General features: G+C 39.7%; 1 protein-coding gene and 1 pseudogene across 1 annotated transcript; one reads left to right on the top strand and one right to left on the bottom strand.

The window, feature by feature from the left end:
• Positions 1-297: 297 nt before the first annotated feature.
• On the top strand, positions 298-1,412 carry LOC117613168 (annotated as a pseudogene).
• Positions 1,413-17,625: 16,213 nt separating this feature from the next.
• Positions 17,626-19,735, bottom strand: LOC117613167 (calcium-transporting ATPase 5, plasma membrane-type-like). Its single transcript, XM_034341808.1, has 8 exons — positions 19,622-19,735; positions 19,418-19,506; positions 19,142-19,274; positions 18,840-18,940; positions 18,596-18,641; positions 18,328-18,456; positions 17,839-17,949; positions 17,626-17,721 (listed from the first exon to the last, which is right to left on the bottom strand). Exons 1-8 carry the CDS (start codon positions 19,733-19,735, stop codon positions 17,626-17,628), a joined length of 819 nt encoding a protein of 272 aa, XP_034197699.1.
• Positions 19,736-19,948: the final 213 nt, after the last annotated feature.

Here is a 19,948-nt window from a genome sequence, read left to right as displayed (position 1 = left end):
ATTTTACAACCAACCAATATGTCGCATGCACATTAATAAAGACATGTTTTGCCAGTAATTTAACGTGACTTGAAATGAAATCAGAATCATAATCATATAATTAAGTTAACCTTAGAGGTTTATATCACAACAATTATGGGGCACGAAGACTGCTGACCAACTTTTGGGGAACGGAGTTAGCAAGGCCATTCTCCTTTGCTCTATATAAACCACGAAGCAGTCTAACCATTTCGGTATAATGGCTCTTGAACTCATTTACCTCATCAACTCCCGGCTGCTTCCTTTTCTAGCTATACCATGGAGTACATTAACCGGTACCACTCCAAATGTACTTGTTTGGCCTTCATTTTCATGTTGGGAGCTTTGTCTTGTCAAGCCACTTCGCGGAGTCTCCAAGATGCATCAACGTATGGGAAATACGAGCAATGGATGACTCGTTATGAACGTGTGTATAGCGACACTAATGAGAAGAACGTTTCAAGATATTAAGGAAAATGTAGCATTTACAGAATCCTCCAATGCCGATGCAAACAAACTTTACAATTTAAGTGACAATCAATTTGCAGCTCTTTCAAATGAAGAATTCAAAGCATCCAGAATGGATTCTTAGAGCATGAGTTTAACAACAAAGATGACTTCTTTCAAATATGAAAATGTTACGGCCCCACCTACTATAGATTGGAGAAAGAAAGGAGCTGTTAGACCCATCAAGGACCAAGGCCAATGTGATAATAATTAAATTTTATTTACGAGATCAATTTGAAAATTTTCAATTAATCCATAATAAAAAAAAATATATGTCTATTAACCTTACTACTATTTGATTGCAATAAAAAAAATACATGCAGGATGTTGTTGGGCTTCCTCAGTAGCAGCCATGGAAGGAGTTACTAGGCTTACAACTGGTAAATTAATCTTTGTCTGAGCAAGAGCTAGTTGATTGTGACACCAAGGGTGTAGACCAAGGTTGTGAGGGTGGTTCGATGGATGATGCTTTTAAGTTCATCAATCAAAATCATGGACTTAGTACCGAGACTAATTACCCCTACACCGGTGTTGATGGTACTTGCAACACTAACAAAGAAGCCATCCATGCAGCCAAGATAACCGGCTTTGAAGATGTACCTGAAAATAGTTAAGAGGCCCTTCTAAAGGCAGTTGCTAATCAACCTATTTCTGTCGCAATTGATGCTGGAGGTTCATATTTTCAATTTTATTCAAGTGGTGTCTTTACGGGGGCTTGTGGAACGAGCCTTGATCATGGTGTTACGGCTGTTGGTTATGGGGTCATTGCTGATGGGACCAAATATTGGTTGATGAAGAACTAATGGGGGACAGAATGGGGTGAGGAAGGATACATAAGAATGCAAAGAGATGTTGAGGCAAAAGAAGCCTCTTACCCCACTGCATAATTTTAATTGCGTACCATCAAAATCAATGCCGACATTATATATATCATGATATGTACATGGTGAACGTGTAGTACATGAAATGTATCTGTAACAAGACTAGAAAGATCTATAAATACCAAATGAAGAACTTATCCAACTAACTTGGCAATGATTTATAGTTTAAACCTCTATCTGTGTCTGATTTTACTTGTAAGTGTCAAGAAAATTAATCTTCTTCCTTTTTCCTTAATTGGTCTTCGACAAAGGTCTTTGATCTCTAATTAGTTGCTTGGCATGTAGTGAGAATGTTTTTTCTTTGTCAAGAAAATTGAGAATGTTACTCTTTTTCTTTTTCTCTGTCAATAAATTGAAAAGGTTTTTACTGTCATCTCTGGCATGTTATAATGTTGCCGGGACGAGACAATTGGCTTATTCATGTTATTCCTAATAACTAAAAACATTGAGAAAAATGCTCAACAAAAGCCACAAATTGAAAAGAGATGGAAACTTGTTCTGCATCGTTCCTCTTCTTCCAAGTAACTTTCTTTTAAGTTAATTTATACACTACATCATTGTATGAAAAAAAAAAAAAAAATCCAGTAACTTATTGTGATATCAAATTAAATTAATAGTGATATGAGCTAGCTAACCTTAAAGATTCACATCTGAACATTTTCTTGGGCAAGAAGTTTGCAAATAAACTTTTAGGGCACGGTGACCATCGATCTATTCTCTACAATAACGGTGAGGAAGTATACCATTTCAGTGCATACCAACTGTTCAATTCATTTACTTAACTAAATTTAGTTGCTTCCGGTATTCACTATCATGGAGTTCATTAACTAGTTCTACTAAAAATTTATCTGTTTGGCCTTGATCTTCATTTTGGGGGCTTGGTCTTCCCATGCCACTTCTCGCAGTGGATGGCTTGTTATGAACGGTTATATAACTAAGCCACTCATTTGTTTCTCTGGATGATCTAATTTCCCTGTAGCTTTTAGTTCTTGTTGGTTTTTGTGCTTTTGCTTTGGTTTCTCTGCCTTGTAGCTTGTTTTAACTCGTGATGTTTAAAAAATCTCTCTCTTCCTCTTTTGGTTTTTTTTTTTTTTTTTTTGGGATAGGAATCGTATTTCATTAAACACTAAATAGGCAAGTGTACAAAGTACAAACCAATGGCACAATAAAATCGTAACACAACCAGAAAGGAATATCTAAACTCAAACCAAGTCTAGAATAGAGTCCGCAAACCCAACACAACAAAAAAACTCAAAACAAAACAACAAACATAATCCACTGGGCTACCCCAAATGCAATTTGAGCCCAAAAATAAGCATACACCCCAGTTCACACCCAAAGCTCTGGCAAACCCTAGCCTAAGCACACAAAAGTCGCCGCCGTCTCCAAGAGGACTGGGACTACACCATCGCAGTAAAAAGTGAGAAGAGACACCGCCACCCCACTAAACAACATAGATGCACACAAAGGACCACAAATCTGCCACCAAGACCACAAGTTGCCCAAACCACAGCCACGTCAACTTAACGACATCCATTCAACTCTACCAAGCTTGAACCCGCCTATGCCCCACAGAGAATGCAGCAACCAATCAAAGCAAGACTAAGGGAAATCAAAACCAGAAGCCCAAAGAAGATCAAGAGAGTGGAAGGAGGTGGTGCAAGCACTAGAGCAAGTGCCTATACATCTTCGGATGGGGATGCGAGAAATTGCATTTTGAATTAGCTGCTACAACCCGCAGGAGAGTTCAGATCGAAAAGGGAGAAAGAGAATCGAAGGGGTAGATAGGAGATGGTGGGACAAAATTACGTTTAGAGAGAGGTTGATGGAGAATTGGGGACACATAATTAAAATGAGACATATAACCTCAGATCCTCCCACAAGAGTGGGGAGAAATCACCAAAGAATGCCAAGAGAGAGGGAATGTTAGAGGATGGTGAGAATGGTTGAGTATGGTGACACTAGTAGAGGGAAGAGAGAGGAGAGAAGAGAAGGTTGAGAGGAGAGGAGAGTAGAGACAAGGACGTTGAGAGAAGAGGAGAGGGGAGGAGGAGGTCACTGATGATAAAGTGACGGGTGGGTTTTTCCTAGGGTTAGTCGAGCACTAGGAGAGAGAGCTGAGAACGTCTGGGGTCATAATAAGTTCTTCCTCTTTTGTTTAATTTTGGGATTTATGAAATTTTTTGTATTTCTTTTGAGTTTTAATAGTGTAGATGATGAGATTAATCTGCAAATATTTTCAAATTTGAAATTCATAACAATAATATGATTGCAATGAATGAATATTGTCACGCCCCAATCCACGGATTTACGTAACCATGGGTTAAGACGTGATTCACACATCAATTATAGAATTTAATAAAAGCATAGAATATCCAGTGAAAACGACAACATCTTAAATCTTAAGATATGCCAAAATCTTAATTAAGGTAGCTCATTATTCATCCACAGGCTATGTACACAATACACTCTATAGATATGCCAAAATCATCAGAAGTTCTATATTTCAGGTTCAATACCTGCAAAATCTGTAAAGGGATGAATGAAACCACAACTCAGTAAGGACATAAACCTTTTCATGGTAAATTGATTTAACTAAACTAAGTGACAAGCAATCACACAGCCAAATATCACATTATTAATAATAATGCATGAATGCTCTTCATCTAATCCCTTTAATTCGTACAACTGGACAAACAGACCTGCACGTCTCATACTATGCTTATACACTTTGTCTTGAATGCCCATTTATATGAATTAACCCCAATCTCAATCATCTCATAATCCCCTTTTGTTAGTTATCTTGTCCAACTTCTTGTCACCAGTCCTGTGTCACCCAATAAAAACCATGTGCACTGTGAAATCCCTGAGATCTGGTACTTGCTAAGAGTTAGACTCAACTATACAAAATATCATTTCCATTATCATCTTTTTCCATCATTATTTTCTCAACCCAACAATTCTAACCAATTTCCATGACATGTAATTATGCCCTTCACAATAATGTAACCATTTAAAAACATCATCATTGTATATATAATTATGCCAACATTGTTCAGATAGTTAAGAGTACGTAAACACCCAATACAAGGAACGTCAACCAAACTGTAATACCATGCATAATATAATGCTCACGAAATTTAATTGAATCAATCTCTAAAAGGCCTCCAAAAAACACCTACCTTGACACCAAAACTTTTGCTAGATTTGTAAGACGACTCCCTAATTTCCACCGCATCCATGCTCAAATTCTCTTTCTAGTATTTCTCTCCATTTATCTCTTGTTGTTTTCCCATGAAAACCATGCATGTCGTGTGTTTCAAAAATGAAATAATTGCATTCCTATTTATACTAAAGGAATGTCGGCTGCACTTTCACTTCTATTGGATGAAGCAATTGGCGGCTACTAAGGGATAACAATATAACTGTTGAGAGTGTTTGTCCCACATTGAAATGTTAAGGGACCTAGCCTAGGTTTATAAGGAGTTGGGCTACTCCCTCCATTGCCAATTGGTTTTGGGGTGGAACCTCAACTTTCTTTATGGTATCAAACCAAGGCTTCACGTGTTAGGCCCAACGGCCATATGTGCTCCACATCACCCAATATATGTTGTCCACATGTTAGGCTTGAAAGTTCGCCACACGTGCGGGGCATGTTGAGAGTTTGTCCTACATTGAAATGTCTAGAGACCTAACATGGTTCATAGGGAATTGGGCTACTCCCCTTATTGCCAATTAATTTTGAAGTGTAACCCCAACTTCCTTCAATAACAACTTATTATTCAAGCAAAAACCGGAATATCTATCAAATCCTTTTTAACATTTGCATGTTAGAGGATGTGTCAATAAGATGAAAATTTAAAGTTCCACCTCCAGCTTATATGATGCCATCAATTTGTTAAAAACTATACCAACTTTCTTGCTATTCACATATAATATGAAGGCACCACATGTTTTGACAGCAAAACACGCCAACTAGTGGAAAACTTCTCTCCACACAACGAATTTGGACGAAGATAAGTATGCATATATCAAATGAATGCATGACACCTCTTGTTTCTTAAAAATGTACAGACTCTCCAACCAAAGTTTATCAATGTATCCTTTAGAAATATTTTAAATAAATAAAATAATTATTTTAGAAAAACATAGATTCTCTTATAAAAGTATAACAAGTATATATAAAGTTAAATAAAACTATGTATGTAATTATTTAAAACACATATATAAGTCCTATACGAATGCCAACTAAGTGAACTAAAAGCAAAAAAACAAAACAAAAAACAAAACAAACAAAAAAAACTATTATATATATAATTACTATAATTTAATACTTACCAAAGTAATAAATATTTAATTTTCCAAAATATAATATATATATATATATATATATATATATACAGTCCCTTTCTATTGAGGGACGCCCTTTAGGGTATCTTATAATTTTTTTCCCAATGATCCAAACCATTTATTTTTTAAGTCTTCATTCATAGATCATCCTTACAAAAAATTAGACAAATCGGAAACCATTTCGACATCCAATTGTGTCTTACAAAATCAATGAACACGGTGCTTCAAGAAAGTACTAAAATTTCAATAACTTAATTGAGTGGTTAAATGATATTGGATTCAAGTAATTTTTTTGTAGAGATAATCTTTAAATAAGTATCTACAAAATAGACTGTTTGGATTAGTGAAATACAATCCGGAGTGGGGCCTACAAGAGATGTCCCTCAAATAAGTTATTTGAGGGATTCCTCAATGGAAACTCTCTGTGTGTGTATATATATATATATATATATATATATACGTATATGTCTTTAAAAATATGGGAAAGTAACGTTTGAGATTTCACTTTGTTTCCTTTCCCATGTTTGTTTTGAGTAGGAATGGAAAACAAATGTTGTATAATTTTCAAATTATACCCATATTAAATCAAATAAAAAAAGAATGCATTTAATGATACGTTGTAATTATAAATTGTTCATAGGAACAAAATAGTCATGAAAATTGTGCATTGAATGTTGGCTCATTTTCCCAAACTTTCCCATGAGAAGGGAAAACAAAACCCAAGTTAAGAGGAGGGCTTTACTTTCCCCCCACTTTCCCATGTGCCAGGCAATCATTTCCATGCTTGGACTTACCAAACATGTGAAAGCAATTAAATTCCCATTCCCAAGCCTCATTTCCCATGAACCGAACGAGGCCTAAGGGATAAAACCCCGGGGTAGGAAAGAGTACCAAGCATGCTAAAAACAAAACATAAGATTATAGAGAATCATGAAAGAGGGTATCAAGGAGCCAAGTAGGAGGAGATCCCAACCAATCAAAACCCGACAGCATATTCATGAGAGGAAATACCATAGTGAGCTAAGTAGTTAGCCACACTATTCGCCTATTGACGGACGTGCTCAAGACGGACGAAGGTGTTATCATGCAAAAGCATTTTATAGTCTTCAACCAAGCAACCAAGGGAAGAGAAATCTGCTCACTCTAGGAGCAAATATTTTCTTCTCCAATCACAACGCGATACGTGGAAAAGAAAATTATCTCTTAAATTAATTAATTGAACCAGTTTATCTGGCTAATTAATTAATTGGGATAAATATCTTAATTAATATGATATTATCTTTATTTAATAAGATAATATCATTAATTCAGATATTAACCTAATAAAGAGAAGATAATATCATTAATTCAGATATTATCTTCATAAATTGAGATAATATCATTTAATTCAGATATTATATTCTTAAAAAGAGATAATATCATTAAATCAAATATTATCTAAGTCCGACTCGATCCCTACGAATTTGGGTAGAGAATAAACTCACCATATTCTCTACGAAACCCTAGCCTCGAGACTCCTATATAAATAGACAACTTCATTCATCATTCAAGGTACTTCAAAAAAACCCACATCTAAACCTACTCCTAATACTCGAGAAAAATACCTGAAGCTCTCTCTCCCTCTCTACTCTCCATATTTTCTCCACACGGCTCCGCCCGCTCGATTCACACCATACATACAACTCCGTACCCTTCGCTTAGCTATTGTTTTCCTACAAACACTCAAACTAACTTAGGCATCAGAGGGCCTTTGGCCAACACCCCCCAGGTATGGTATAGTTACTCAAATCTTTTTTACAGGAAATGAGGAAGAGAGAGAAGGAAGGTCGAAGATTGAGGGATTTAGAAGTGAATATTCTCCTGCGAGATTATTTGCACAAACAATCACGATTGAGAACAAAAAAAACCAGCCCCTGTGCGTAACTCTCAATATAGATGTGGAGCCTTGTCCAATTTGTAGCAAACCGTAGACCCTCACGTAGTGCCAGGAGCTCAGCGTGCAAGGGATTGGACACATCACGAAAACGATCAGTCTTGCATCTAAGAAAACCGCCATTGTGATCACGCACCACCAAGCCAATACCACCCTATCCCCCAGCCGCTCTAAAAGCACCATCAATGTTTATCTTGATGGCACCCAAAGGAGGACGCTGCTAATGAGCCTACACTCGCGAAACAACAAGTTGGGGTGGCCAATTATGCTCATGAAAATCTTGCAGGGTGCGCATAGCATTGCAAAGAGCTTTTTATGTGCTGCAACATTGGCCATTACAAACAAGATGGTTTCTCTCATTCCATAACGACCACAGGCCTACCATGATCTGTTCAAGCTAGCTACTGGGTTTTTCCACACCAAAGCTTGGAACCATTCCTTGATATCACTCTCCATACCAGCTTGGGCAGGGAGAGGAAAAGAAAAGTGAGTCCAAAAACATCGAGCTATCCCGGGATCGGCTCCACTGTAGCACAATATTATCCGCTTTTGGCCCCCCTCTCTACCCTCATGGTTTTGTTTTTGGGAGCTCACGAGCAACTTTCCAATGGGTCACCCATCCTAGGATTGCTCTAGCCCCAACTCGCTTAACTTCGGAGTTCCCATGACTCCGAAGCCAATGAACTCCCAAAAGGCCTCCTGTTAGATAGAGAGTATGTACATATAAGGCACATCACCCCATCTCCGTTGGTCGATGTAGGATGTTACAATTTTTCAACGCACCACAGAACATAAAGCCCCAACAAGGTTCAGTGACACCCTGCTATGCCAGGTTTTGCTACGTGGGCAGGATATTCAGCAAAGCTCACCAGACTAACATCCGAACTTTGGGAAGAACATTCATCTGCCAGATTTTCTTCCAGACTTGGGTCTGGACCCCCTAAAAAAATCACCACTAGAGGAGCTCGTACCAGGGTGCAAACCCAAGAAACGCCTAGCAACCTCATATCCGCTATACACAGAATAGGCACCATGCCTCTCAAAATGCCAGATTAGGTGATCAGGAGGATGTTGAAAAATTAAACAGAGACTAGGAATGATGTCTGCTTATGCAGAAGAGAACCATGTCACCAAAAGCTCCTCCCGCCATTGCATATTGCTAGTATCAATTAATTAACTCATGTTAAGGACTAAAAAATCCAGCGCTGGGCCTAAATAAATTTCCGGCCCAATGTGATACCTTACTGAGAAGAAATCCGATTTGGGCACGTGAAAGTTTGTTATACATGCTTGCACAAGTCATGATCTACGTTCCACGCCAAAAAAAAAAAAAAAAATGTAATCTGTCACGCTAAGAGTTGAAATGAGCCTATAAAATGTACTGATTCTGTGAACTCATGCTCATTATCTCGTCAAGCGTCATTTTGGCCCAGCCATAGCCCGTACAATACGGCAAAGCTTGAGCACAAGCACGCTAAATAACACGCTGCGCAAAGCGGAGAATCCTTATTTTTGTACCAAGTCGCGCTATAAGCTTAAGTGGGCCCAAGCCACGTAAATTCCTGGTGCTTGCTGAGCTGGTTGTGGTATGGATGGTTAAGAGCATTCACGAGGCCCATTGATGAGCCAAGAAGTGGAAGTTTTGGGCTACTTGGGAGCACCAAAACTCAAGCCAGTTCTTGAGCCCAAACATATGGGTAAGCAAAAGAGAGAGAAAAATGACCTAATGCCTTAGGAGAATGTCCAATAGTCTGCAATACTTGGGAAAATCCCGCATCAGCTAAAATACCCAGCGCCTTGTCAAAAAACAAAGCAAACAAGCTACTTCCAGCAACTTGACGAAACTATGAAGCCTTAGCTGGCTGCTGGAAATAAAATGTCAATGACCCAATATCTTAGAAAAAGCCCAGCCATGTACCTTATAAAATATCTAGCATCATATCTAGCGTTGTCAAAAGCCTCATAACCAAGTTAAATAGCAAACCACTGCAAAAACCAACGGAGATTCATATGTGCAGAAGGAATACCCATTAGACTAACGCATTTATCACTGTTTCTTTCTTCTGCAAGCTCTAATAGGAAAACCAAAGTAAAAAGAGGGTGGCGCCTCACCCACATGAAGAAGTCCAACTGCGTGAAGATCTTGGAACCCTGAAAGGCTTGTGCCTTTGCACTCAAGCTGGGGAAATTTCACCAAATAAGAGTGAATGAAAGAAAGTAAAGGAAAAGGGAGGGGGAGGTTTGATAAAATTAAAGGTTTCAGCGCTTATAAAAGGAGGCTCCTTCTGCCCAGCAAACACACCATCCAAAGGGCGACCAAGCATTTGTCGATCAACTGGAAATTTACTCAAGACACCCCATTCTCTATCTCCATCTCTTTCTCTCTTCCATAGTCAAAATCCCCCCAAACTTTTTCCTCCCCCTTTGCATTATACCTTTATTTCCATAAAAAATTCTATCTTTGTCTATCTACTGCTAAACTCGTGAAGGCTTAACTCTTATGCCACAAGCTTCTCAAGTCAAGCCATGTTACTAATTTGTCACAATTGTCTGGTTTATTGGTGAAAAGGATTTTCTAAGGCTCCACGAATCTTTCAAAACACTCTCGGGGCTTGGTTCTCGAACTCAGGCAAATGGGCAACTTTATGTGTCTTTTCTTTACTTCTGCCCAAGCCCATTTGTCAGGCTGCTGGAACAAAAAGACCCCAACAACTCACATACGCCTCCTCAGTAGTATGCATAGGTTGGGAGAGCACACGAAAGGATCCGGTAGAGGGAGCCAACGATCCTGTTAAACCCGAATCGTGTCATCTGTCCCAATACTCTACCGGCTGCATAAACTGGGCCGTATATAATAGGAAGAATGCCCCTTAGATGCTTCCCACAGAGAACATTGTTTCTAATATCGGGATTTAAGGAGACGTGCAACCAAGGAGTTATGGTTGCGATGCAAGCGCCATAGTTGTTTGGCTATGAGGGTCAAATTAAAGGCATAGACGTTTCGAAAGCCTAACCCTACTTCCCGCTTTGGCGGGCAAAGTTTATTCCAACTTAACCAGTGAATTTTCTTTTTATAATTATGTTCGCCCCACCAAGATTTTGTCATTTGTTGTTTTCTTTCCTCACACAAATATTTGGGAATAAGTAAACAATTCATCATGTAAATAGGTACAGCTTGGGCCACGACTTTGAGTAGAACCTCTTTACTGACAAAGCTCAGTAGTTTCTCTTTCCACCCTTGAATTTTCCCCCAAATGCGCTCATTAAGAGTGGTAAAACACTGTCCACGAGAACGACCAACATGGGTGGGTTAGCTAAGGTACTTCTCATGCTGATCCACTCTCCTAACCCCCAAAACCGCAGCAAGAAAGTCTTGAATATCACTCTCAGGGTTAGAGCTGAATGAGACACAACTTTTTTCCAAATTAATCTTATGTCCGACACAGCTTCGTAGCATTGAAAAATCAAACGCAACTGCTCGCATTCACCCTTATTAGCTCGCAAGAATAAGAAACTATCATACGTAAAGAAGAGATGACTCATAATGGGCAGAGCCCGACATAATCTTATCCCATGAATCAACCTTCTCTGTTCTGCCTGCAAGATTAGCCCAGAAAAAGCCTCAGCACATAACAAAAATAAATAAGGGGACAAAGGATCACCTTGGCTCAATCCACATTGCGGCAGCACATAGCCTACCGAATTGCCATTTAGGATGAAGGAATACGACACTGTCGTCAAGCAAGTCATAATCAAGTTCACCCACTAGCCAACAAAACCCATCCCTAACATCAGAGCTTCAAGGAAACGCCATTCCACCCGATCATAAGCCTTGCTCATGTCCAATTTGATCACTAGATACCTCTTACGCCCAGTAGTTTTCTTATGCATAAGGTGTAATAATTCGAAAGCAACACTAAAGTTATCACAGATCATACATCCAGGGACAAATGCACTCTACGATTCACTAATCAGGGTCGGAAGAATCTGCTTTACTTTATTCGCAAGCACCTTTGCACCAATCTTGTAAATCACATTGCAGAGGCTAAGGGGATGTAGCTGTGTCATATTCTTGGACTCGAGAACCTTTAGAATAAGAGCCACATGGGTAAAATTGATGCGTTTGAGTAGCCGACCTATCTGCAAAAGAATATAAGACAGCCCTAACCACATCAGTGCCAACAACATCCCAGTAATCTTGAAAAAAAAAAAAAAAGATGGGAAAAACCATCTGGACCAGGGGCTTTAGAATGGTGCATCTGAAAAAGGGCTACACGGATCTCTTCTGTCGTGAAGGTAGCCAGTAAAGTTGAGTTCATCTCCTCTGTAACTATGTCCATCACCTCGTCATGGTCAGTGGAGGGGTTAGATGTGAAAAGAGTCTGGAAATAATCAATTACTACCCCCTTCATCCCGCTAGCATTCATATGCCATCTACCTTCCTTGTCTTCTATACCTGCAATTGTATTCTTCTCTTTCAACCATATTGCTTGAGAATGCTGCCTCCAGTACACTTCTTGCTTCGCCATTAATGAATCAAGTCTAATTGTATGCTCCTGGCATACCTCAACCAAACGTCAGGAAAAAGATGTTTTGAGCAGATCACCTAGCTTCGCCTGTGTTACCCGAATGTCATTCTGAAGTTGTCTAAAGGTTCTCCTACTTTAACTCAATAAGTTTATCCAAGTATGTTTTAGTTTTTTAGTAACAGAAAAAGGTGCTAAACCTGTGTGAGACCGCTGCCACCCATCGCTGATAATGTCAATGCATTACTCATGAGCAGCCCACATCTCCTCGAAATTGAAACGACGTCGCCTCCTAGAATGGGTGAGCACTTGCTCACTAATTGTAATCCGAATAGGTAAGTGTCAGACTTGGTGGGGTTAAGATGCATTACTATAGACCCAGAGAAACGAGCAGACCACTCAACATTTGCTAAAGCTCAGTCAAGGTGAACACGGATTTCCTTAGGATTGTTTTGCCACCATGTAAACTTTGGTCCCGTAAAACCCAAGTCTTGCAAGCTGTAATAGTCAATGGTGTCTCTAAAACCCTGCATTTGGAGATTGTTCCGTGTAGGCCGGCCCAATTTTTCATCGGCCCATAAAATTCATTGAAGTCGCCCATACACAACCATGCCATAGAGGAGGCATCCCCCAGACTCTCAAGTAACTCCAATTATTTATGTCGATCAGTAATAATAGGATGCCCATAGAAACCAGTAAGGTGCCAGCGCCCCAGTACTCCTAAGATCTCGACCTCTGTATCAATGTGATGGAGATGGAACGACCTAGAAAACACTGCTACTTCCTCCGTCCACATTAAGTATAAGCCCCCAGAAGCCCCGGAACTCTCAGCAACAATACTTTGCCGAAAACCAAGCTCATACGAATCTACTCCATAGTATTTCATGAACGTCGTGTTCTACAGAGAAACACAATTTTGGGATCCTCGTTACGAATAAGTCCCCGTAACGCTTCAACTATCCAAGGGTTCCTGTTAGGGGTTACGTGAGTTACCATAATTAAGGGTCTTCAATGACAATACATTAGTGTTTTAGCTGTTATGTTGTTATTAGCCTTTATTAGAATATAATGAATTTTCTGTTTCATTGTAACCACTAGGAAGATATCTTATAGTTTGTGTATAAATATTGGTTGTAATATCTCAAGTATCATAATCGAATATACAGTTTCTACATGGTATCAGAGCTAATGGCTAACGCCAACTAGCGATCCTCCAGTTCCCAACATTGAGAGTTGTTAGCGCTCCTCACTCCTCACCCATAAGGGTGTTTGTATGTATAGTGTTTTTTTTCCTCTCTTTTTCTCAAAGATGAATATGTTTTTTCTTTCCACCTTAGCTGTAGCCGCACCTTTATTTTACCACTACAACCCTTTCTTCTGTTAGCTCATTATTTTTGTGTCTCCACCGCACCGTCTTCATTGTGGATGGTCTCCTCCATCGAGCTCTCTTGTGGCAACCCATGGTAGCTCCATTTATCTCCCTTGGCCATGATGGCCAGATTTCTGTTTCCTCTGCTAGCCTTGTTACCGCTCACCAAGTCTTCTCCTCACCGGCTTTTATCCCTCTCATGTCTCTCTCTCTTGTTGCGAAAGAAATCTCTCTCCCTAATACTCATTCCTTTTTTTCTATCAAATGTCCTCTTTCTCTTAGCCCCTTGTTATCTATCAATGTTGGGCCACTTCTCTCTGTTGAAACAGAGCAAAAAAAAACTTTTCCTTTCCCTCAAAGATCACACCTCTCTATCGTTGGTTTCTCCACTTGAAATCTCTCTCCACTTCTTCGTCTCTCTCGCTGAGCTGTCTCTCTTCCCTCCACGAGCCTTATCCTAGTCTACAATCGTGGGTTCTCTCTCTCTCCCGTATTTATGATGGTTTCTCTTTCATGGTGTCTATACTTTCCCCTTCTTTGTTGATGTTGTCTATCATTGCTCACCGAGCCGTCTCTCTTTCCTCTGTGAGCCTCATCAATGCTCACCGAGCCTTCTCTGTCGTGCTACACTGCCGGTGTTCCCTTTGCACAACCCCTGTTTCTTCCTCTGTGTTGCGGACTTGGTATCGGCCAGTCAAGCCCTATCACTGTGTTGATGCCTTGGTATCAGCCTCTCACGCTCTATCTATGCTCAACATGTGTTCTCCTCTCTTTCTTTCTCTCCTTTTTCCATCTTTATTTGGAAAAAAAATTTAACTCTGTGTTTTGCCCACACTCTCTTTTCCTTTCTCTGTCTCACTTGGTTTCCTCCTTTATTTCTTATTATTGTTTTTTGGGTTCAATCATCCATATTTATTTTAATCTATATGGGCATCTATCCTCTTGTAATAATCTTTTCTTTGTTACTTCTCTGTTCCCCGGTGGTTTTCTTCCCCATACCTTATTGTTTCTATAGTGCTTTGAAATTCAAACTTGCCCATGCTCTCGTTTTCTTTTCTTTGTGCCCCAAGTTGGTTTCACCTCCTATCCTCTACTGTTGTGCTGCACCCTCTCTTAACCCCTTTATTCCCTTCAAATATTCCTTATTTTCTCTCTATACACATCCCTTTCTGCTTTTCATGTGATGAATTTTCTTTTGTTTCCATTCCTCATCTTTATTATATTTCTTCTTTTCACATCTTATTTCCAAACTTGTCACCTCTCTGGCGTCAAGTTTGCGGGGGAGTGTTAGGGGTTACGTGAGTTACCATAGTTAAGGGTCTTCAATGACAATACATTAGTGTTTTAGCTGTTATGTTGTTATTAGTCTTTATTAGAATATAATGGATTTTCCGTTTCATTGTAACCACTAGGAAGATATCTTATAGTTTGTGTATAAATATTGGTTGTAATATCTCAAGTATCATAATCGAATATACAGTTTCTACAGTTCCCAAGCCCTTAGCAATTCCAACTTAGGAGATTCATTATGCCAGGAGGGGCTAATCCTCGTTAGCCTTCGCCGATCTCTGTTGCCATGCAGATGAATCAAAAGCAATGCAACGTCACTTCTGCTTATTCCAAACTCTCACACCTCCACAAACTCTGAGAGCCCCTCTTTCCATTTGAATTAACTTCTGAGCCAAAGGAAGACCCCGCTGTCTACGATTTCCTTTACATGTACAGGTAGTTTTTTTTTTTTTCCATAGTGGACCTTTGGCTTCCTGTGAGATTCGCTGAATAATGGGACCAAGCCTAGACGGGTCATCAAAACTGGGGTCCAAACTAGCTGGCCCACAAAATTGACCTTCGCGCCCATTGGGGGTGGGCAAGGCTCCCCATGGGTTTTTCCATCTTCTTCAAATATTCCCGCTAGGGACAATAAAGGTTGATGAGATCTTGGGATTTTTCCTTGTAATACACCCTACTCTTCATGTAGAGGGACCAAATCACAAATATTTTGCGGCTCAAAAGGAATAATGGCCCGAGATATCTATCATTCACAATCCACTGGGATATCAAGCTTTTGATTGAGGTTTGGCAAGGGAAAGTTGACGCCAGCGGCATCCTCCTCATTAGGAAGGCCAACATTAGTCATAATTCATCATGCCTAGATATAGCCCTAAAACTGGAAGCTTCCTTTTGGGTAGCAGACCATCCAAGTCAGCCCTAATTTCGTCGTCATTTTGCCCAAACGTACTCTCTGCCGTCTCTGCCATCTCATCGTCCCCGACAGCCTCTGGTGCACACATGGACCAAGGTTGCGAAGGCAGTCCAAAACGCCACCCAGTTGGACGGCGGTAATCGAGCGCAGAAATATCCTCTTGAAACCAGTGGCCATAGGGTTTAGCCAAGTCATCATGTACCTGTCTAGTGAAAAGACGACACTCTTTCTCTAGATGATCAAACGTACCACATAAGTAGTAGAGATTTGGCAATTTTTCATACCGAATATCTGCCCACACCGTATCCACTTTGCGGCCCGAAATTCACACCGGCATACACCACCGTAGAGGTTTCCTAACATCCAGTCCCACACGAATTCGGAGGTAGTTCCCGCAATGCTCACCCTTTTTACAGTGGTCCGAAACAGCGTACCCGCCCAAAGCTTCACCAATTTGCTTGCCTATGTCTTTGGTCATATACACCAACGGAAGACCTTTTATCTGGACCCAGAACTTCTGTTTTACAAGAAGGATTTTATAAGGTTGGACTATATCGTCAGCCACCGCCAGAACTAGAATAAAACGGTTGAAAGACCAGGGACCCCCACTCAGAATGCGTGACCGTTCTTTATTGGTTGGAAAAGAGAACATGAAGAGATTTTCCTCTAGTTGACTAGCCAGTACTTTAACCTTTGGCGGCCACAGGGCCGTCATCGTGCGCATGAGCATCTCACCACTAAACGACTTTTGTGTGAGCAACTTCCCAACGAGCAAGAAGTTTGTTTTTCTCAACGAGTAGACAGAACCCCACTCAACAACCAACTCTCGTTGCTTATCATCCTCCGTGAGAGCCAACTTTGCAGCAAACTCCGATGCAAACTCTTCCATTTGACACAACCCAGCACCTACACACCGAGCACCTTGCGACACCACGGTAGATTACTGCCACATGCTTGGAATAACCATACATTCTTCGCCCACCCACTAGGGAAAGAGAAAAGTTTAAAGCAAAATTGTCGATGGGGCCAATAAGCCGACTCACACTAGCGTATTCTAGAGAAACCCTCAGCACCTACACACCGAGCACCTTTCCACACCACGGTAGATTACTGCCACATGCTTGGAATAACCATACACTCTTCGCCCACCCACCAAGGAAAGAGAAAAGTTTAATGCAAAACTGTCAACGGCGCCAATAGGCCGACTCACACTAGCGTAGTCTAGAGAAACCCTAGAAACCTAGACTCCTTCCAGTGTAATCCCTTTACTATATTTTAATGCATTTCAATCGCTTTCTTTAAAAAAAAACTAATTAACCGGTTAGCGTTTGAGCCACTGAATAAAACAAGAACCCTCTAATTATTTTTTAAAATTTTGTGAATGGCCCCCTCTAATGTGAAATCCTGGGCGTGATATTGACATGGAATATTATAGGAAAGTTGAGCAGATGATAGCGTTTGCCTATGCTGACTTTAAATCAAGTAACAAAATGAACCTCTTTTGTAACCGAGAAGAAATGGATGAATTAAACTAATCAACCTAATTGACCGTAAAACAGGTTCTCTAGTTAGGAAACAAACATAACAATTAAAGCATTCTAAACAAACAGATCCTTTTGCGGTTGCTTGTGTTGGAATGCTGTATGAGTTGATCTGCTTTGCTAGTTCACCAAATGCTGTATGAGTTGAACTGCTTTGCTAGTTCCTGTGTGTCAAGTACTTTACGAATAAAATTATCGCAAAAAGCATTCTGCAAGAGATAGAGATTTTTATCAACGACCAACAGAAGATTATGGAGTGTTCAGGTTGTTCTACTACATGCCAAAATCATATAGAACTTACTCGACAAACCCAAGAGTGAGGGAAAACTGCCACTCTTTCTGGTTAAGCGCCACTGTGGAGAACGCTTTCCCTAGAAACTCAATGATGATAAACTGAAGAACACAGAAACCAAAGTGTCATAAAATGAAAAATTCGTCAAGACGACAAGTGACTAGAAAGGAAAAACAAAAAAACCAAAAAAAGAAGAAAACAAACTAAATATTTCTAACATGACTTATGAGAATTGTTCCTGCTATTCCCATAAAGAGATAGTTTGAAGTAATCCAGATCTTAGGCTTTGATAGTATATCCTTCTTTCGAGCTTCCATTTGATGGATAATCTGTCATTTGAAAAATTCAGATCCATTGAAATCATAATGTAACATAATCTCATCCAATCTGGAAGGGCACATGAAGGGCTATGGCTCTTTTCTTCTTTTAGAGACAGGAGAAACGCGATTCGAACTTTGAACTTATTCCAGGATTGGGAAGAGAAGTAGGAGGACTACACGAATAGCTAGGTATGTTTCAAAGTGCGCTAATTAATGAAAAATCATGCTCGAACTTTAGACCAAAACTAACTATTCAATTGAAACAGCCATATCAACGTTGTCATTTCACATGCTAGACAAAACGGGGAAGCTAATTAAATCTCATATTGCTGGGATCCTAGTTAAACTACTTTCTTATGATTGACGAGTTAAGACTAATTAACTTACTTGACAAACAACAAATGTATTAAATATCATTGTGTTCTTCACTTTGATGGCATGACCGCGGTTATAACTTTTCAGTAAATTTTGTCCTTGAAAATTGATGATAAGAATGGCAACAATTTGGTACACGCCCTGAAATTTCCAAACCAAATTTAGAATGACAAATTATGAGGAAGACAACCGGAATGCGAAAAATATATGTAAGAAAACTACATGGATTAATCTAATAATACTTTGGGTAACATGAAATCAAGAGAAAACATCCATGTACCTGAAAAATCTGTCTCTTCCACTTCGCATATCTTTTAGGAGGTTGTCTGTAAAAAATTATTCCATTAGAACATCAATTTGGTTTAACTAGCTAGCAAACTCAAAATTCAAGAGATGTTGATCAAAATAAGAACAGAACATAACTATGTCAGCAGAAAGTGAAGGTCATCACCATGGATCATGAAAATTTCATGGTTAGGTATTTATAAATTAATCAGATATGTCCATCATCAAAGAAATGTTACCCTGGTTCGACAAGGAGTCCCGGCATCAGTTCATCTGCTGGAGGTTTAGTAACCAATGATAGTGGTACAAGAGCTACTATGAGTAGGTTCACCCAGAGAAACTGTACAAAGCACAAGCAGAAAAGAATCCTTAATTAGGTGCATCCTCACCTAAAGACTTATAAATTGAACAATCTAATTCTCTAATCCTAAATCACAACTGCAATTCTTCTAGTAACAAGTAGAGAGAGAAGGAGCAACACAAACACAGAGAGAGAGAGAGAGAGAGAGAGAGAGAGAGAGAGAGAGAGAGAGAGAGTTACCTGAACAGCATTTAATGGGACGTGACCATAGAAAACTGCAGCCATGAAATTGGTAGTTAGTGCTACAACATTGACTGTAAGCTGCAACTGCATAAACTGTATTTGGATGTACAGATCGCCCCCATTTAAAAGCCTACATCCATTTAACCAATTCCAGTGCTATATAATGATCAGCATTAACTATTTTCAATTAACAACAAAATTAAAACACTTTCAGTTCAAGCATATGCCAAGATTATGTTGGGATCTATCTTACAAAAACAAACCTTTACACACGTAGCAAAATTATCATCCAAAATAATTATATCCGAACTCTCTTTAGCAACTTCAGTCCCTCGGATACCCATAGCAAAACCAATGTCAGCCTAGGCAAGATCAAAAGTAACCGAAATTCCAAGCAAAAACCATTAAAACGCATGCAAGATCACTTGGGGCGGGAGGGAAGAGCCAACGAAAAAAGAAGTAAAAAGGCTTTCAAACCTGATGTAGTGCATGAGCATCGTCGGTGACATATCCAGTGACGGCAACCATCTCTTCGTTTTTCTTCAGTGCATGCACAAACAAAAGCTTGACATCGGGGGAACACCATGCCATGACCTACACAATAATCGAAAGTTGAGTGTGATATTGTTTTTATCTGGGGCATCTTCCAACTCAGTGAAAAGAAATACCACCGAACTAGTAACTATGTTAGTGTGATATTGTTTTTATCTGGGAAAGGGGATTCGAACCTGTAATATCTTCTGTTTACACCATGATGAACCGAGCAGTCCCAGCCACAAAGCGACTAGCACCAAGGCAACCACG

The sequence above is a fragment of the Prunus dulcis genome, unplaced genomic scaffold (assembly GCF_902201215.1).
Source record: "Prunus dulcis unplaced genomic scaffold, ALMONDv2, whole genome shotgun sequence".
Classification (NCBI taxonomy): Eukaryota; Viridiplantae; Streptophyta; class Magnoliopsida; order Rosales; family Rosaceae; genus Prunus; species Prunus dulcis.
Note: the sequence above shows the minus strand (reverse complement) of the source record. Positions and strands in the feature narration are given on the sequence as shown.